General features: G+C 38.4%; 1 protein-coding gene across 8 annotated transcripts in view; it reads right to left on the reverse strand.

Moving 5' to 3' along the window:
* The window catches only part of LOC111580727 (catenin delta-2-like), a 191,691-nt gene that overhangs the window by 59,553 nt on the left and 113,194 nt on the right, over positions 1 to 18,944 (reverse strand). For all 8 annotated transcript variants that reach the window (XM_055014457.1, XM_055014463.1, XM_055014461.1 and 5 more), the window contains 2 exons: positions 7,654 to 7,688; positions 2,304 to 2,420 (listed from right to left, as the gene is read on the reverse strand). In XM_055014457.1, coding sequence (XP_054870432.1) covers positions 2,304 to 2,420; positions 7,654 to 7,688 — 152 coding nt within the window. The remainder of the gene's footprint in view (positions 1 to 2,303; positions 2,421 to 7,653; positions 7,689 to 18,944) is intronic.

Genomic DNA, 18,944 nt, shown 5'->3' on the forward strand with positions numbered 1-18,944 from the left:
AAATCTTCACCAGTCTGCTGTTTCTACTTAAAGCTGCTAACAACTATAATTAATTGCTATTATTTGAAGATGGGGTGCAGTAAATGGTTGACTAAAGCTAAAGCTATATTTTTCACAGACTGCGTCTTTGTTGCTCTTCTTTATTCACCCACTCTTCCTCACTGTCTTTATCCATCTGTCTCTGTCTGGCCTCCACATTGTCTCTTTTTTCTTTTGTGTTTTGGACTTGGTTACGTAAGTGACATGATAAATATTTAAATATTCTAAATACCAAACAACATTACCATTTCTAGCTTTGCATGCATGCGTGTAGCTGCGAGCGCTCATGCATGGCAGTGTGCATGTGTTTGTTAGCAGCCAATGCATGCATGCTTTTTCTGTGTTTTTCTTCTCTGCGTCAGTGTGTGATTTCATGTGCATTCTTGTCTATGTGCACCCAGTTCTGGCTTTATGTGCCTGTGCTGTTTACAGTAGTTGCATGTTTGTGTGTGAGCCTTCCTCTTTGCACTGTGAACAGCAGGCCAGCTGACACCTCAGCAAGGGTGGATTAGCATATCAAACTACTGGCACAACCCAGCATGTCTCCTGACAGCTACCTCTCTCCCATGGGGTCAAGTAGAGGAAAAAAAACGAGGGTATCATCCCGGGACCCGATGCGCAATGAGAGTGGAGCAGGGAGGCACTGGGAGGTGTTTAGGAACTCCCAGAGTGCTCTTCTAAACAACCACTTTGCTCTCTAGAATTAAACCAACAATACAGCACCTGTTGTTCTTTCACCACCTCTTAGCCCACTAAGCACTTTATAAAGCTGCTCTAAATAAAATCGCTACAATAACCATTGATCAAATTACTGTATCTCATGTGAAAGATCTTGTTAATAGAGATGAACCCACAAAAAAAGATTTATCGCCCAATTCTACCTCTTCCTCTCAGCTCTGGAGAGCTTTAACATCTGAGATAATATTTTCTTAACATGCTTGCACATGTTTTTTATATTCTTTTAGATGAGCACTCTCTTTTAAGAGGAAAAAAAAACATTGTCTGTTCAGCTATCAGGCCGTTTTTCACTGCAGGATCTTGTGGACCATTTATGGTCAGCCAGAACCTTTATGCATGTTCTGATTGCAAGGTTTGCTCCTGTAAAATCACTTTCAGGAGTGTTTTCGGGGCAGAAAAAAGTACCCACTTCAGGATAGATACCTCTAGGTGAGTCTGGACAGTGACTGGTTAAACCCTGAGAAGACTACAAGCCCCTTCTCAAAGTTCTTACAGTCTTCTTCATAGTTCACCACCATAGTCTTCAATGTAAATTTCACCAATTCGGCTACAAACCTCAGTTTTTCTATTTTCGATTTTTCTCATAGACCTGGAGCTACATCCAGTAACTAATATTTGTTTTTGCTTTGGCGCACTTGGAGTCAACGTCATGGTCTAAGCTTTCGAATCTAACACTTTAATGGAAACAGACGAAACCTGCCTATACATGTCAACTTCCACTGGAAAAACCGATAAAATCCACAGAATATCCATAGCACCTATAAATGGCAGCACAACACAATGCTGGATTGCATCATTGTATCAGTATAAAGTAAGTAATTACAAACTGAACGGCCTGTGGGTCAGACGGTGAGGTAGCAGATTCCTGTGTGTATTATCCAAAGGAACATTTTAAATGGAAACCACAACAAAGGAATATACATTAGATTGAGCTACAGTTAAAAACATGGAGGCGAGATGCAATATGTGTAAACTGCAGAAAATTAAATGCCATCAACAGAAAATCCAAGAAAAGCTCCTTGATAAACTAGAATACAAGTGATATGGATTTCGTGGATTACCATTCTCATGCTTAAAATCTCTGCATTTGCACCAGTCACACTTCCACAGTAATGAAATCTGATGAAAGACTGCTTCTTGTTCGGTATTTAGGTGCTGATATGCTAATCAGGACAAGTACTTGAATTAAGAAAGTGATCTCACAGACTTGATTAAAAATTGTCTCATTTTAATATTTATTAAAGGAAGGACTGATCACTCTCCTTTCTACGACATTCTGCAAACTGGTATCTTACTGGCAGCTGAATTTTTCTTTGTGATTTCTCCCACATACAACAGGTTAATTAGCCAAAACCTGGAAACTGCAGCTCTGAGGGAACATCCAGTCCTGCTGGTCTTTGATTGCATTTTACCTACCCTCCTATGAACCATCATTCTTGGCTGTCTTAGCAAAGACAACTACCAGCAGAAAGTTTTCTCATCCTCCTTCTAAAACACTGCTCTCTTCATCATAACATTGATCTTACTGTCTCCTGTAGAGGTGTCCTGTGAGTCCAAGATGCCCGACTCCTGGAGCGATCGGATGCAGGAGTCCACCAGCTCCAGGCCTGTTGTCAGCTCCTCCTCTATGTCCTTCTGTCCATCTACATGTGCATAAACAAAAAGGAAAAACATGAGTGGTGGAAAGAAAGACACAGTTTTCTTCTGCCACCTTCAAATTAGGGATAGAACATTTTATTATTATTTTCTGTGCTGACCTTATCACCCCATGCCCTCCTTGGAAGATATCATAAACTCCAGCGGTCTCAGCAAGACAAAGAAGATCCTAGATTGATTATGTTCACTTTGTCACTTTCTTATATTCGATTAACAATTCTTCAAAGTCAGTAAGGATGAGTGTTTTTACAACCGATAACACTCATCCTTACTAACTTTGTTGGATGAAAAGAATTGTTAATTAAACAAAGAAGATCCTGTCTGACCTCTCACACCCTGGCAATTAGACTTTTAAACTCAATGGAGTAACCCCCACGGATACTTTTGGACAATTTTCTCTTGGCCAAACATGGGACAGTGCAACATGAGTGTGTGTACATGTGGACTTCTATTGGACTTTTTTTGTTCTTTCTATTTATCACTCTTATTATGTATGCATATTGCATATTTGTATTTTTTAAGTGCACTTTGGGGAGATGTTCCCACCAATTTTGTGGTACAATTTTTGTGTACATTGACAATGAAGCTATTCTATTCTTTTATTGGCCTGGCCAGTTATCGTGGCTGATATTTGGCATTTTACTAGTTATCAGTACTGGTAAATTATTGACAGATTATTGCTAAATTAAATGCATTAGGCTGACACAGCCGCCTCTCTCTGTCTGTCATTACTCTGCAGTGAACAAGAATAAATCCCTGCCTAGTTATGAATGACAGGTTCGCTGCTGTCACATGCTGTTAAATCATTATATGTAATGTACATTGGTTCCAGATATTGGCTATTAGCCTTTCTTGATTACCAATAATCTGCATCAGCATTGGCCCTGAAAAACCCATACAGATTGACCCCTCTTTCAAATGCTTCCTCCATGTGTCCACACTGCAGCATGGTGCTTACAGGAAGTCACATACAGAGCTGGATTGACCCACTTGGGTTTCTTGGGGCAGAAATGAGAGCCCCACTGAGTAATGCAAGGCAGCTAAACCACACTTGGTTAAAGGGAAACGGTGATGGTTGAAACAAATGGTGACTTTCTACTTGAAACAGGAAATGAATAGTGGTCCTTTGTTGTCATGGTTAGATTAAATAAAAAAAAATCTAACTGCATGATGTCATAGAAACAGATATGATTTGGTCAAGTAATACTGACTGTAGGTGCAGCAATTTCCTATATTAAAGTCCAATGTTTTGTTGACCAATCACATCACTTCCTCTTTTTCACTCTGCCATAATCATGGCAGTGGCTTGAGGGCGCTGTCATGATTAAACGCACCTATGGGCCATAATAAATTGAATCTTTTTTGTTGCATGGAGCCCCACAGGTGATAAATGCTTGAACAGTTGCATGTGGACTTGCAATGACTTGTTTGTAAATGATTAATCAGATATCTATTTTTAGTTTTAGAAACTGGTAGATTTTAAGGTAGCATCACATTTAACGACGGAAATTTACTAAAATACGAACATATAAATAAACATACACTCCATGGCAACATGAACCTATTCTTCTTTTTCACACCCTGCAGAGATTGATGGGAAACCTCAGGTAAGAAAAATAAAAATACAAGATAAGACAACACTTTCTCCCCCAGTAAGTAAATTCACAGCTTATCGGCTAGAAATGTAATAAGACAAGAAATACAACATTACAATAAAGACACAAATAAAGATATAAAATATACTACACACTATTCCCATGCACAGATATGGCCTGATGGATAATGGACCCAATTGTAGGACACATACAGTGTCTTGAAGTTATAAAGAATCAGGGTGCTATATTATGTTACTGCACTTAAAGCTGTAAGAGAAACAGTTACATCTATTGCTGCACTTGAAGAGTTTTTATGAAGGAAACAGTGTTACATTACAGTGAAATAAACATAGATATGTGATCCCTTGAGAAAATGAAAAACAACAAAATCAATGTCAACTGACTTTTAATTGCTAGTTTTACATTATTAATACCTTTTAAGGCTCTGAATCATGGTTCTTTTATCCTACTGACACCTTAATGTGTCTAGTTATGAATTAATGTTTACTCTGTGTTGAAAACCTGTGGACAAATGGGCAAAAATCAACAAAAAAAAAATTTTTCTTCCAAAAAAAAAAAAACAAACCAAAAAACAAATGGATGGTAGAGTTAAATTTCACATGTTTAGTGAATGGCTTATTGCCACATAGAGCACACTCACAGTCAAACTAAGCCAAATTTGACCATTTCAGCCATGACAATAAAGGTTCTCCACACTTTATAAGGTAGTTATAAAAACCCCAAACCATAGTGTTTACTGTGTGTTGAAAACCTGTGGACATATGGGCAAAAATCCCCCCAATCTTCCAAAAAAAGACTGTCCCATTAGAAAGAAAGAATAAAACTAATGGACGGTAGAATTAACAAATTTGACACGTTTTGGTGAATTTCTAATTCAGTACACTCACAGTCAAATCAAATCAAATTTCACCATTTCAGCCATGATAATCAAGGTTCTCTAAACTTTAGAAAGTAGTTATAAAAAGCCCAAACCAATGTTTACCGGCAGTGAAGAATGTTGTTGCAGTTTTAGTTAGTCAATTGGTCTATCTGAAGAGATGTTTAGGTAAAATTTACACTCTAAATGTGTGTAGCATGAAAATGGAAGCTGAGTTTGAAGATCCATGTGGTCAGACCCTTTAGTACTGACTACTCATAAAATCATGTAATAATGTGATGATGCTGAAGAACATGCTATTTTGTTGTTTTTGGGTGTTTCACATTCATTTTTTGAAGTTATCCTGGAGTTTTTGAGCTTCTTCCCCCCACAATTTCCTAATCAAATTTACCAGTAACGTAATGTTTGAAGTTTAAAATTCAATCTCCTTCAGCAGCTCATTAGTTACTAAAGAAGCGTCTCTACTTATGCCTCATCGCAGAGCGGTATGCAAGGTTACACCCCAGGTCAGGAGTAAAAACCTAACTGATAATCCAACAACAAATCTTGTGGGATCGAGGTCCACCTTGTACTTAGATACCAGTCGTTTGTCTGTCAGGAAGCAGCTGATAACATGCCCAGAGTCTCCAAGTTAGAGAGGGCTGCCAAGGGGGATAAAAGCTTACAAATGAGTCTTAGGAGCAACATTAATCTCTTATCGAGACAGAGAGAGAAAGGGTAATAGTAGAGGCCTTAGTGAGTGGATTTAGGAGGCTCATTTTATTGACTTCAACTGACGCAATTGCAGACTGATGATGTTGATGCTGTTGGTGAAACATTTCCAGGGCTGTCTGCAGCATTACCCTGGATTTACCCTCACCCTCGCGCTCAAAAGCCAAAAGTCATTTTTAAACCTGCGTGTTTCCGACCTGATAGGTTTTTAATGATTCGTGAGTGATGATGAGATCAAAAGGTCCGATTGGAGAGAGGCAGGCTTTTCCAGTAAAATAAATTTAGTCAGGAGGGCGGACGAAGACCGCAGCAGCCACTGAAAGTCCTCAGTATTTACGCCACAAAACTCCTGGGCTTCCTTGTGTTGGTCACCCCTTTGTTGGCAGAGGTCGCCAACCTTGCTCTGAGATAATCAATCTACTCTCAACACCCTATACATCTCAACATGACTGACAAAGAGGCAGAGAGAGAGGGAGACCTAAGTGTCACGCATGGGCGGTGGTTTTTCAGCTACAATGCCGTCAAAGAAGTTGTCAAGCTCGGAGAGGTGTCTTAATTTGACTTTCAAATCGTCTAAAGGCTCATTGATTCTTGTTGTGCTTTATGGAAAACACTTCCCATCTGGCACCCCAAGCAGGTTAAACTAAATGATGAGAATTATTTGCAAATGCTGTTTGACCTTTACTCAGCTGTCAGAAGGGGTGAAGTGTCGAGAGGGAGCTTGAAAGACAGGTGGTTTTTGTTTGAACAAACCTTTTTCTTTGCTTGGGCTTCAGTATGGAGAGCAAGTCTTTAAAGCATCTGAACTGCAACAGCAGCTTTGTCTCACAAAAATGATGTTACATTAGTGCAGTTTGAGACAAGTGTCTTACATACAATATGTCTGCCATTTATTTTCTAGCTTTACTGTTACTCCAGCCAACCAATCATATATTAGATGGGACAGAACTTAGCACCTTCACAAACCAGGAAATATAGGAGAAGCAAACACTGTTGTGAAAATGTCTTTTTAAATCCAAACCATGATATTTTGCTAAACCTGACCGAGTAGTTTTGTTGTTAATCAAATAAATGAAATTTAACCCTCAACTCCAAAGGCAACCAACAGATTTCAAATGTAGGTTATCTTTTAAAAATATACCCAAAATTACACCATTTATCCAAGCCAGCAACTAAAAAAACAGAAGGAATCATCAGATGTTCAACTTTCTGACAGTCCTATGAACTAATCGTTTGTGATGAGTCATTTTCGTCAGAATACTCAACCAAACCCAAGTTTAAAATCGTGGTAATTGATCAAAATCACTTTAATCTGCTCTGAAAATGGTGTCAAAATAAACCATTTGCACCTGCTTCTATAAAAAGCAAAAATTTCTACACTACTCTGCACAACTCTGAACCCTTTCGCGACTCAACTGTCCCAAAATCTGGACATGTGGGACTTTACATTTGAGCTGGGTTGAACTGCAGGCTTTGCATTTAATACAGAGCAGATAGGACACAATCATGGAAACAAATTGAAGAAGTCAGTAGTAAAATATCTATAGCATGTAGTCACCATTTAGTATTGGTAATGTGTGGACACTTGGAAAAATGTTGTACAGGTTAACTCAATATTTTTCCCTGTTTTTGCAGTGTAAATAATCAAAGAAATTCTGCTTTATTTTTTGTCTTTTTCATGATTAATGGTATTATTCCGACTTCACAGAAGATGTGGTTGAGTTCTCTCTACTTTTAGCCATGATTTTTGCTGTTTTCAGTGAAGTGCAGAACCTCATATTGCAGTGAAAAATGAGCCCACAGTGAGTAAAAATCAATGCATAGGTGTGTATATGTGTACACTGCCAGAAAAAGCCCAGAAAATGCATGGCGTTCAGAAAGTAAACTTGGTGGTGTGGGTTTACAATAATTACTAATGCAATTAAAACAACTGGCTGGCAATGTGAAGTGATGGAATCCTAACAATACAGCACAAGACAAAAGCCTTTAAGAGAACATTTAAGGAAGAAATATTACCTTGGTTGTTCCAGCGAAACTTCTCATCTGCTGAACTGCAAGAAACAGAAAGAAAACTCGGTTATAAATATGATCGAAAAAATATATTTTGCAGTAAGTTTTTGTTCTTGTTTGCTGGAGCAGCAGCAGGATAGTTCTGCACTGTAACGGCATTTCATTCAGCCTCATATGCCATCATGCCATAAACTGAGTCCATTTCCCATCAAAACCCACTTTATGGTTCTGTAATAAAACAGGAAAATGCTGGTTTTTAGAGTTTTAAATCACTGTATATTGGTTTGTGAAAACCTTGTATCTCCATTTGTGGTGTTTCTCACCTTCAGCTGAAGGATGATAAACCACAGAGTGCTGCAGTTTGGTAAAATTTTTCAATAGCGCAGGTACAGAGACTCTTCTAAAAGAAGCCAATAAGATACACTCCAAAGTACAATGCTGTCAAACGAGAAACAGGGCTGGTTTTGGATGTTTCATTTGGAGAACCGAGGATTTTTTAAATTCAGCAATAGTGTTATCTCGTCAGAACAGATTTCAGAGGGGTGAGCACAAAGGGATTGGAGATAAAAATATTCCTAAAAGGGCGCAGTGAGAAAACATGAGTGTGAATTGAACTGGGACAGATTTTTTTTTTCTGGAATGAGAATAGAAAAAGAGAAATAAAATAAAAAATAGAAATAAAAACAAAATGAGATTCCATACACACATGTATACTGATATGGCACTCAATAGTGACCATATAAAATAGATCACAGATGGTTCTGACAGCGAGATCAAAAAAAGAAAATGAGACCCATGCAATCAATTCTGCCATTGAAAAAATATAGAAAAGTTAGAGGAAGTTGAACAAAGTAGATACTAATTGCCTATATCAAAATAATACCAGGAGTTTTGTTACCTCTCTCCTTACAGCAAAAGAGAGGATAGGGGTTATCGCTGTGTTTATGAGTTCTATCATCAATAAAATTCAAAGAAGATGTTATCGATATGTATTTGTCTGCTTTGGTTGTCAGATAGCTGGATGGTTTTAAGTCCAAAGCAGACTCATTGCCTCTCATCTACCCTAACAGTTAAAGGAGAGATGTCAGGAGCCAATCAGCTCTTTTAATTGGTTAACTGGCTTGTTTAATCTGTGTGCTATTTCCCTCCTGAGAGTTGGATGGAATTGTTTGGGATAAAACTTGTCTTTTTGGCTGTATAGGAGGAGATGTGCATCAATTTTTACATGAGTGTGCTTTATATTTTGTATTTTCACTGCAGAGAAACGTTCAATATTTAATAAGTTGACTTCCCAGCCTGGATGGCAACATGTGGCTTCATCCACAGCGCCTGCAGCATTTCAACACCAATGCAGCTTGGAACATCTATGAGTAACTCGGCATTAATATGCAGTTGGCACAAATTAAAAGAAACACCTTGGCATCTGCAGTGAGGTGATCTGGTGTTTCTGTTATGCTGTGGGGGACATTTTGCTGACACAGTTTGGGTCCACCTGTCCCCTTAGAGGAAAGTATCAGTGCAAAATCAATACAAAACTGTTCTGATGGATGACTTTATCCTGTGATGAAATGTTTCTTCCCTGATGGGAGTGGTCTCTTCCAGGATGACAGTGCCACCATCCACAGGGCATGAGGGATCAGTGAAATGTAAGACAGAACTGTCGAGCACCATGATAAAAACACCAAATGAGGAAATATCTTTTGTAAAAATGCTGTTTACAGATTTGGAGAGTCAATTCCAAGATGCACTGAAGCTGTTCTGGTGGCACATGGTGACCAAACACCTTAATATGTCACCTTTGATGTGTCATTTTTCTATATATGCCATGTATTGTTTATTTCTTAGTATAACAATTTAATATAATTGTGGAAGCTTACAAGTTAGTACTTGCTGCAAAGAGACAAATATTCCTTAGTTAATAATCTGTCAGTCCATTTTATTTTTTAATTATATGTATTTAATCATATTTATATATTGAAAAAGTATAACCATGAAAGTGATGTTGGACTGACACCCTGTAAACCAAATCTGTAGGACTATGTAAGCTATAGTACTGTAGCATATGTAACAGGGTCAGTAGTGCAGCAGTGGTATTATTATTAATTAGGGTATTAGTAATATATAAAATACCATATATATTTTTATTTTATTTTTCTTTTGTTATAATTACACAAAGTTTGTTGTGCCTCCTAGTTGTGCAGAACCTTTGTTGGGGGTTCTCGTACTCCTATTTGCACTTTTAGCCGCCCCACGGCGTCCTATAAATGTGTTTTTCCCGCCTTAACTCTTCCCTTTTGTTCATGTATTCGGAAGGAGAGGTAGTCGAGATTGTGCAGTTGTGATTTGTGTTTTAAGGTTACGTAATTCCACTTATGAGTTCACTTTACGTGTCTGATATGTGGATTGTTTGATTTCTGTAGGAGCCAAAGTGTCTACGATGATTTTGTGCGTTTTTTTGTCTACTGTAAAGGTATGTGTTCCGTCTTATACGGTACATTTACTGTATGTCCACTGAGTGTTTCCTGCCTTACACAGCGCCCTTTTGTTCATGTCTTCAGAAGGAAAGGAGCCCAAGTTTATATGACTGATGATTTTGTGTGTTTTTTTATCTACTGTAAAGGAGAGGAGAGGACAAAAAATAAACGGAGATCACCTCCAAAGAGATTTGTGTGTCGGCTAGATCATCACAACACAGAGAAGAAAGCTACTGGCTACACATACTACGATCACTTCTAACAGGCCATCTTGTCTGTTATCACTGATGTATATATTGTATTTCATGCTTCAGAAACCACACACAGTGCAACAAACCTTCAAAACATCCGCTCATGTATGCTAACTGATACACCGACGCCATTACAAACTCCACAACCATATAGTATTGTGTCAATAGATTTCTCATACACCACCACACGTACCTTCACTTTACTGAAAACAGACTTAACCAATTCATGAGTCAAGATGTTCACTACAAATTTATGTCAGTGAGATGACAATAGTAGTAATCTGTCCACACCAAAACAAAAACCTGATCTTCTGTGTACCTATGGCATTAAGCAGACTCATCATGCCACATCGCATTACCGTTTTTAGCTCCAGTGCTAGTGACTGAAGCACTAGCAGTTCAGTCAATGATGCAGATCAATACAAACCATGTTATCCGCCCTGATGCAAGCCAAAGCCATAAAGTTATGGAAGTTGGCTGCAGGCCCTATGCAGCACAGATAATTAGCTGCTAACAAGTATAGCAGATCAGTGCAGTGTGACTACACACTGTGTGGATGATACACTCTTAATGGTTTGGGACTCTCTGGATCTCAGTATCATCTCTAAGTTGTTTTTAGTGCTTCACTGAAGAGAAACAGGCACTTGATTTCTGAGACTTCCTTCATCCTCTTTTGAGGCCAAACAATCTTGAGTGGATCAAGTGCTGCCTTTAAAAAATGTTTTATATCCATGCCCGCCTAAACCGGAGGATGACCGACCACTTATTGATAAGAGGGACATACTCAAAGGTTGGTTACTCTGCCTGTAAATAGACTCTACTAGGTAGTAAATAATAATGAAGAGGGAAACCGCTGCACATGCGATAACATGTACTCTATAATTACAATGTAAAACATTACTGTATGATAAGCAGTTTTTCTGAGCGCAAGTTAGATTTTTTGTAAATATATTTATTTGCTTTCTTGCCAAGAGAAAATCAATACCACTCTCATGCCTACAAGCCTTTGAGCCAGATGTAGTAGATGATGAATTTAGCTAAAAGATTTGAAGATGATGAAAGCAATTAGCTAAAGCTACCAACTACCATTAAATCTAGAGGTCACTAATTGTGACATCGGAACTCCGAGCAGTTTCTGGCTGGTTCTTTTCTCCTGTCACAGTTGTACTCTCTGTGAGCACATTTTCACTGCAATATTAAAACTTGCACTTCTGTGGAAATAGCACAACCACACCTAGAAGTAGAGAGAACCACAAATGTATCTGATGCAGTTTAACATATTTGTAATCCATATATCATGAAAAAAGACAAATATGTGAATGAAATTTCAAACATTTTTTCACGTGTTCTCAGTATTGGAGGGAAAAAATGGTGCTCCTCATGCTATTTTTATTTTACTACTTACATGGTTACATCTACAAACAAGATATTTTTCCAAATTACTGAATGTATCTTAATTTTTTTTTCTGTAAATTTTTTTATGGGAAAATAACAAATTGTATCTGTGTCCCAGAAATCACTTTTAACTAAGTTACCCATTACAAAAACACCTCTCAAGGAAGTGTGTTAATTCCAGATCACATGACCTGCTCCACATGATGTCATTTCCTCCTGAAGAAAAGACTGGCAAGACTCCAAGGCTTTCTGAGTTATTTAATATAAAGTAGTGTGTGAGTCAAGTGTGGATTTATCGCATGTCAACATGTTTACTGCAATATCTTTATAACTTTCAATTTCGATTTTACTCAATTGTTTATATAATATTTATAAGAATCTTTCTGCAAAAATGGAATGTGGCGTTTGGTTATTGGTGGCCAAGTCGATTTTAGGCCTGAAAACAGCAAAAATGTCAACTATGATACCGATTAATTATGATACAAAAAGTCCCATAATTATATATTTACCCTGTTGATAATATCTGTTATCTAGGTCATAGAGGGTTTTCTTAGTTGTATTGATAAATGCAGAATTCTTTGTTTTTTTAAACAATTTGGTTGCCACAAAGGCTTTATTTTGGCTTTTTTTTTTTTTTTTTTTTTTTTTTAATAAGACATATAGACCAACAGGATAGTGACAAAATATAACAAATTTAAGTTTAGATTTGTGTAATTTTACTGACAGGACCACATGCAACACATTCATTCCCTTTTACAATTTTTTTCTAAGATAAATTTATAAAGATCCCCTGCCAATGGGCTTCGGGATTCAGAGGGTTAATCTCGAAAAATAAAAAAGAAAGAAAAACTAAGTTGCATTAGAACTTTGAGACCGAATTTTCTATCTTCCAGCTATGATTTTATCATGTCATCACCAGTGTTTTTCAGATTTTGATCCACTGTTAGGTAACACTACCCTCCTGTGTCAATATTGCTGCCTGACTGAAAATAAATAGCATTTTGGTCTAAAAACCAGCCACATCGGTATCCCAAAACCTGCATAGCTAAAAACGACAAATGCTAGTCACTTGCGGCGAACACAGAACAGATGCTATTAAATCATCTCATTGATTACCTCTATTCTGTTTGCATGTACACGGTGTGTGACGGATTGCGGAGGGGAGCCAAGCGGTACATGTTAATGGGACCCTCTGTCAGCATACCAAGCTCCCCATTCATCAGGCGTTATTATAGCAAAAAAAACACCTCCACACGTCCACACACACAAGCTCTAAGGAGCACACAAGGGACACAAATGCATCACATAAAGCAGGGGAGCAGAGGGAGACCAAACCCCGGTGTCTGGGAGGATGGAGTGAGTTTATATCGGACAAACACCTGAGACGGAGCAGAGTGATGAGGATTATTATCACTAGTCTGGCTTCAGACGGCCAGTACTGATGACACAGGCTGAGTCAATGTTTTCTTAGAGCAGGACAGGCTGCTCTTCGCATTCTTTTCCTGCCTCTGCTGGTGTCAAAATGTTGCCTCAGTGTGCCTTAAAACACCTGAGAGAAGGCAAATGTGTGTTATTTACCGATTGCCAGGATGTGATGTAGGTGTAACTAAATGCAAGGTGAGCGGCTCTCATTGAAACCTCACTGCAAACTGTGAGGAAAGAGGCTGAGTGATGTTACCATCAAGCGGTTACATCGACATGGGGCCGAGGCTGGAATATAAAAAGAGTCCAGAGGGTGTCAGATTCCTGTTGGAGTTTTGGGGGGAGAAATACAGGAGTTTGTTCATATTGTCAGGAGGAGCAAAGCAGACCAGACAGGACCGGAGAAGAGAAGAATTAGATCAAGATATCGAGTAGCAGAATATCTTGGAGGAGAATAGGCTCAACCAGACTACACAGGGGAGTATAACAATCCTTAATCTAACACAGAATAGGATCATAAATCAGAGTCAGGGTGTGATCACTGAGTGAAAAAAGAGCTGCGCTTTGTATCTCCTCAGGGCTCCAAACAAACTTTTCCACTGGTGGCACTGGTGACTTTCTCAGATGATCGCACCAGCGCATCATCTCCGATGCACCTCCCACCCCTTTTTATGGTACAAAATGCCTTCCATGCTGTCTTTTCATAACCTACTTTTGCAATGAAGCATTAAGAAAGGATGAAGTAACTCGAGACTTCATATTTGCAAACTGCAAGCATGTTAATTTTGGCACCCGTCTTGACAAACAGGCCAAAATGTTCACTTGCTGAACATCTGCTTATTGTTAGACATCAAAATGCACAAGGAAGCTTCTAGTGTTCTACTCATGTTACAACTCAGGCAACTGTGTTGCCCAGATTTAGTTTGAAAAGAATGAAATAAGATGCTCTAATGTTAGATTTACCCAAACTAAAACCCAGTGACTTTATCTACATGCTGTTTTCAGTGGAGTTTTCTATGAGCAGAAAACATTTTAAGCATCAGCTCTTTGGTCAAAATAGTGTTATAGCTGAAACTATCTCACCACAGAATGGGTCAGTCATTTAAAGCAAAGCCAAGAGGAAGTGTAGAAGTCTAGTTACCTCAGATCACTTGGATTACAACATGCTGAAAGGTTAATATGGAGTTTTTTCCCAATTATGCCAAACTATACTGTTTACCACAGCTTTTAAAACATCAAAAATGTAGTATTTTATTCTAAGAGAGTTCTGAATGTTGGTTAAAAAAAAAAAAAAAAATCTGTGGAAATCATGCCAGCAATGTTTGAGCTATTTTACTCAAAACTACAAATGCAAACTTTTTGGTGTCACTAAAAGAAAGGCCAAAGGGATGTCAAGAAGCGTTGCCGTGAAGACTATGAATGTCAAACTTTTATGCCAATCCATCCAACAGATGTTTAGATAAGCCAATCTGGAACAGTCTTTCCTTTGTTTCATATGAATGGTTGGGGGCTGTTGTGTTCAGCAAATATGTTGCTTGGGATCTTGGAAATGATGATAGGGGTGGGGGCATTTTCATTACTTTTGGTGGTTTGGGGATTTACCCATAAGCTCATGAACAAGAGTCAATCCATTCTACCACCTGACCTACTGCATTCCTGTTCCTCCCCCCAGCAGTCCTGTTTCTACTCCTGGCCACCAGGTATATCTAATCAGTGCTCACTGTCTGAAACGCCTCATTGACCTCTTGGCCCAGGAAACGCAGAGACTCAGTGGTTTTTCCCATTGAGTCTCTCTGGTGCATCAATGGAATGTGACAGCATAATTAGTGGAGCAAGAGAGGACTAATTGACAGTGTGATCATCTCGCCGGCTGCAGGTCACGCCACAGCATGGCACTCCATCACCACTAATGATATAATGCTGTGGGTGCAGGTGTGAGTGGGGCTTAGTTTGTGTTTACACAGAGTGGCACTTGGATTTGCAAAATCTCAAATATTGGAGCTACATATGTATTGAAGCTGCAGATTCAAAGGCCTACATATGTCAAGGAAAAGAAAAAATACATTCATTCTCTTTGCAGTCATCCTCTGCTGCTTTTGCACAAAATACAAACACATTACGTAATACAAAATAATGTAATCCGAAGTAAAGGACAATGTTGTTTACTGCAAAACTGCTCCGCTACAATAGCGTATTATCTCCAAATGCCTCCAGCTATTTTTACTAGCTAGAACGACTGACCCTGTTAAATTAGGATGATAACGTTAGACAAGCCTCCCCTCAAGTGTGAAAGTCAAAATGAGAGAGGCTCAGTCCTCATTTCCAACACACTTGGCTAAAAACTGATTAGTAAAAAACGATAAAGTGATTAGTAAGATGTAATTAGCAGGTCCTCTGTTTCCCAGTACAAGACATCTACAGGCTGTGGAACCAATGAGTGGAATGATTATTCACCTTTGGCAGTGTATTTTAGTTCTCTCTGGCAAACCAAATGAAGGGGACTGCATATAAGGTGTACCAGCTTATTTGGACTTGAGAAAACCCACTATAAGTCTAAATCAATCAAAACAAAGGAATCCTATCTGTTTCTGTGCCATGGATCACATGTAAAGTCAATTCCTGTTTGTTGAATGAACTCCAAAATAGTAATTTCTGTGTTTTAAAGTTCAAAATTTAGAAGTTTTTTTTTAATGAATATAATCCCTTCTGGCCTTAAAATAGTTCAGATATAACTCTATACTGTTACATCCTTTAGAATGTTTGGGTTTTTGAACTTGCTGCAGCTCAAGCACACCAGTTCACCGTAAAATTAATTGGTGCTACACAGTGGCAAGTTGAAATACCGGAGTAATTCAACCATCCAAGTTCAAACCAGAGAGTAATGCTGAAGAAGAAGAATGATAAAGGAAATCCCGCCCTGCAAGTTGACAGGATTGGTTCCTCAGGTTTGTTACATATAAAACCCTGGAGATCTGAATCCATGTTTTTAAGACTGTCATCAGTTTGCTGCAGATTCAAGGTGTAAATGCTCAACCATGGCACTAACTGCTTATTTCACTAGTGATATTTCGTCTTCTATAGACATGTCAACATGGTAAAAAAAAAAAAAAAAAAAAGACCAGAAAGATCTTTAAAAAATATATAAAATCAAGCCCAAAATGATTCATACTCCTAGCAAATTTTGACTTAAAGTTACTTTTAAATGTAAATAAAAGCTGAGAAATTATTTTTTCTACAATGATGCCTCTTGTACATCATTTTCTTATCTTTTGGGAAACACCTGTGTCATTTCCAATCAAAAAAAACTTGCTGGTTGAATAAAAGTATCTTTAAGTCAAAATTTACTAGGGATATGAATAATTTCGGGCTTTACTGTAGATACACCTCTCGCGTTGTGCAGGTACTCCCTTTCCTATTGGATGCTGAAAGGTGGTATTGACACGTTGAGAGCAGTCGGAAGAGGAAGCTGAGAAACTCATGCAAACATTGGGGAACAGGCAAACTGGGTTCAAACTTCAGAAAGTTGTTAATTTGAGGCAACAGTGGCACCACCTTGGAACCAGGTCACCTGAACTGAGTCATTTCTAAATTTATCAGTAACACCTGTGCTTTCCGGTCACGACAAGCCAAAGTGTGTGCTGTGAAAAACTGCTTCATTGCCTGATACTGATCAGTGGTTAAGGTGTTAGAAACTTGTAACATGAGCCTAAAAGAACATGGTACGAGGGCTGGCTGGTATAGCTAAAAAGTTAGTAATTCCAAGCAATATTGTTAAATCCTGCCCATTTAATGAGGACCAGGAGAAAAAGAAGGTTAATTTTGAATTAGCCACTTTAGCCTTTTTATCATGGTACACAGATAATATTTTTATGAAAAGCAAAGCCACACACAAAAAAAAATCTAACAAATTCCATACTGCTATTGATGAAGTCTCTATTGCTGGTACATTGCACATTATCACTTGGCCAACTGCTGTACAAAAATCATGATCTCTGGTGTCAAATTCCTGTTCTGATGAACGTATTTTTCAAACATTTCTTCATAACATTTTTGGCAGCGCTATAGAATTGGATTTACGAGAAGACAGGGATGAAGACATTGAGAGTCTTTGGTGTAATGCAGGAGTTTAGCAGGAAGGAACAAGCCACACAAAAATAGTGCAGCAGATCTGTTCTAAAAACATTGATTAATTGACTATCATGCAAAGGTTTCTAATCAAAATGAGAACTCAAAGACAGAGCACTGCAGGACCATAAAAGTTGTGCCTAATGCTACTTTACTCCACGCAAGGTCAATTACACACCAGCTTTTTTTGGACTATAGTACAAATCTTTACAGCAAGTGGGACTGTACATGTCACGATAAGGGGACAATCTGAGCTACTATTCAAATCAAGCAAATAACCATTTAGGTAAAAACTCTCTATTGCAATACTTGAAGCCAGTTATGACATTTTTAGCTTAAAAGCCCTACTCGGATAAAAGAACAGAAGGGGAGCGTAATGCTCTGCAATTTCAAATAATGATCGACTTCTATTGTACTACCTCACCTGTTATTTTTAGTGTCTTTAAAGAGCGAAATTTGGTCTATCTGCTGCTATTCTCGGACCAAAGCGGGTGATGTTAGAAATCAAACCGCCGCTCCGACCGCCTCACCTCTCTGAGTGAACCGCTGCATTAAGGTAAGGCAAATAGAAAGAGCAGGAAAGAGAGAAGAACAGAAGGAATATGATCCAGAGGAAGAACAAAAGAGATGCATGGAGAGGGAGACAATGAAAGAGGGTAATGCAATACAAAGAAAGAGGGAGAGAAAAAAGAGGGGACACAGACAGAATATGATGGACAGACCGAGAGAAAGAGGAGAGAGCTCTCCTAAATCCAATGAGGGGAGCTTAAAAGAGCGAATGCCAGAGATAGCAATGAAAATCCTGTCATTTTATCCACCCAATAAACACATTGTAAACCCCGTCCATATAATCCATCTATTTCCATGCCTTGCATATTATCTGTTATCTGTGCTGACCACAATGGTCAGTCCTCTTGTAGACAGAGCTGTTAGATAATGGAGCCACCCAGGAAGGAAAGCAAAGGCCTTTTTTCTCTTGGAAACCATCAAACAATAGTGCAGCTTGTGTCAATGCTAATTTAGATTCAAAAGCTAAAGCCACGCTGCGGTTGTTAATTTACTCGGGACCATTTCACAGATGTTACATCGAAAAACAATACAAACTCAAAAGCTTTTGTAGTAAATACAAAGCAGATGACTTCTGCAGATGTAGATTTATTTATTTAGTTGGTTTTTTTTTTGCATAAATTTCATTTCGACATTTATCACGGGTTGTCAGCTGCAGTATTCATAGTTACCTTTACCTGCTTTGTTCACATCTCACGCATTTTGATTCACACTCTCATCACAGCTACTGACAGTGCACTTTTGAAAAGCTTATAGTATTCTAAATAAAGTCTGAATTACCGTCAAAAAGTGTCAAAGTTTTCTCTTCAAGAACAAAAGAAGAAAAGCGCAGACTTGCTTTGTTATTCCCAGAAGCCTCATCGATATTCATTCCCTTCGCTCGTTTGGCCATCAATCACTGCTGCTTGACTTTGCTTTACACATAATCATGAATTTTGGCAGTGATGTCTCCCACTTCTGCCAGCAAAACACACTGATGCTCATATTAATTTGTACCATGGATTGAGGTAGACAGTCATGCTACCGTGATGCCGTTCATTTCAGACTGACACGGGCTACAAAG

The sequence above is a fragment of the Amphiprion ocellaris genome, chromosome 10, assembly GCF_022539595.1.
Source record: "Amphiprion ocellaris isolate individual 3 ecotype Okinawa chromosome 10, ASM2253959v1, whole genome shotgun sequence".
In the NCBI taxonomy this organism is placed as follows: Eukaryota; Metazoa; Chordata; class Actinopteri; family Pomacentridae; genus Amphiprion; species Amphiprion ocellaris.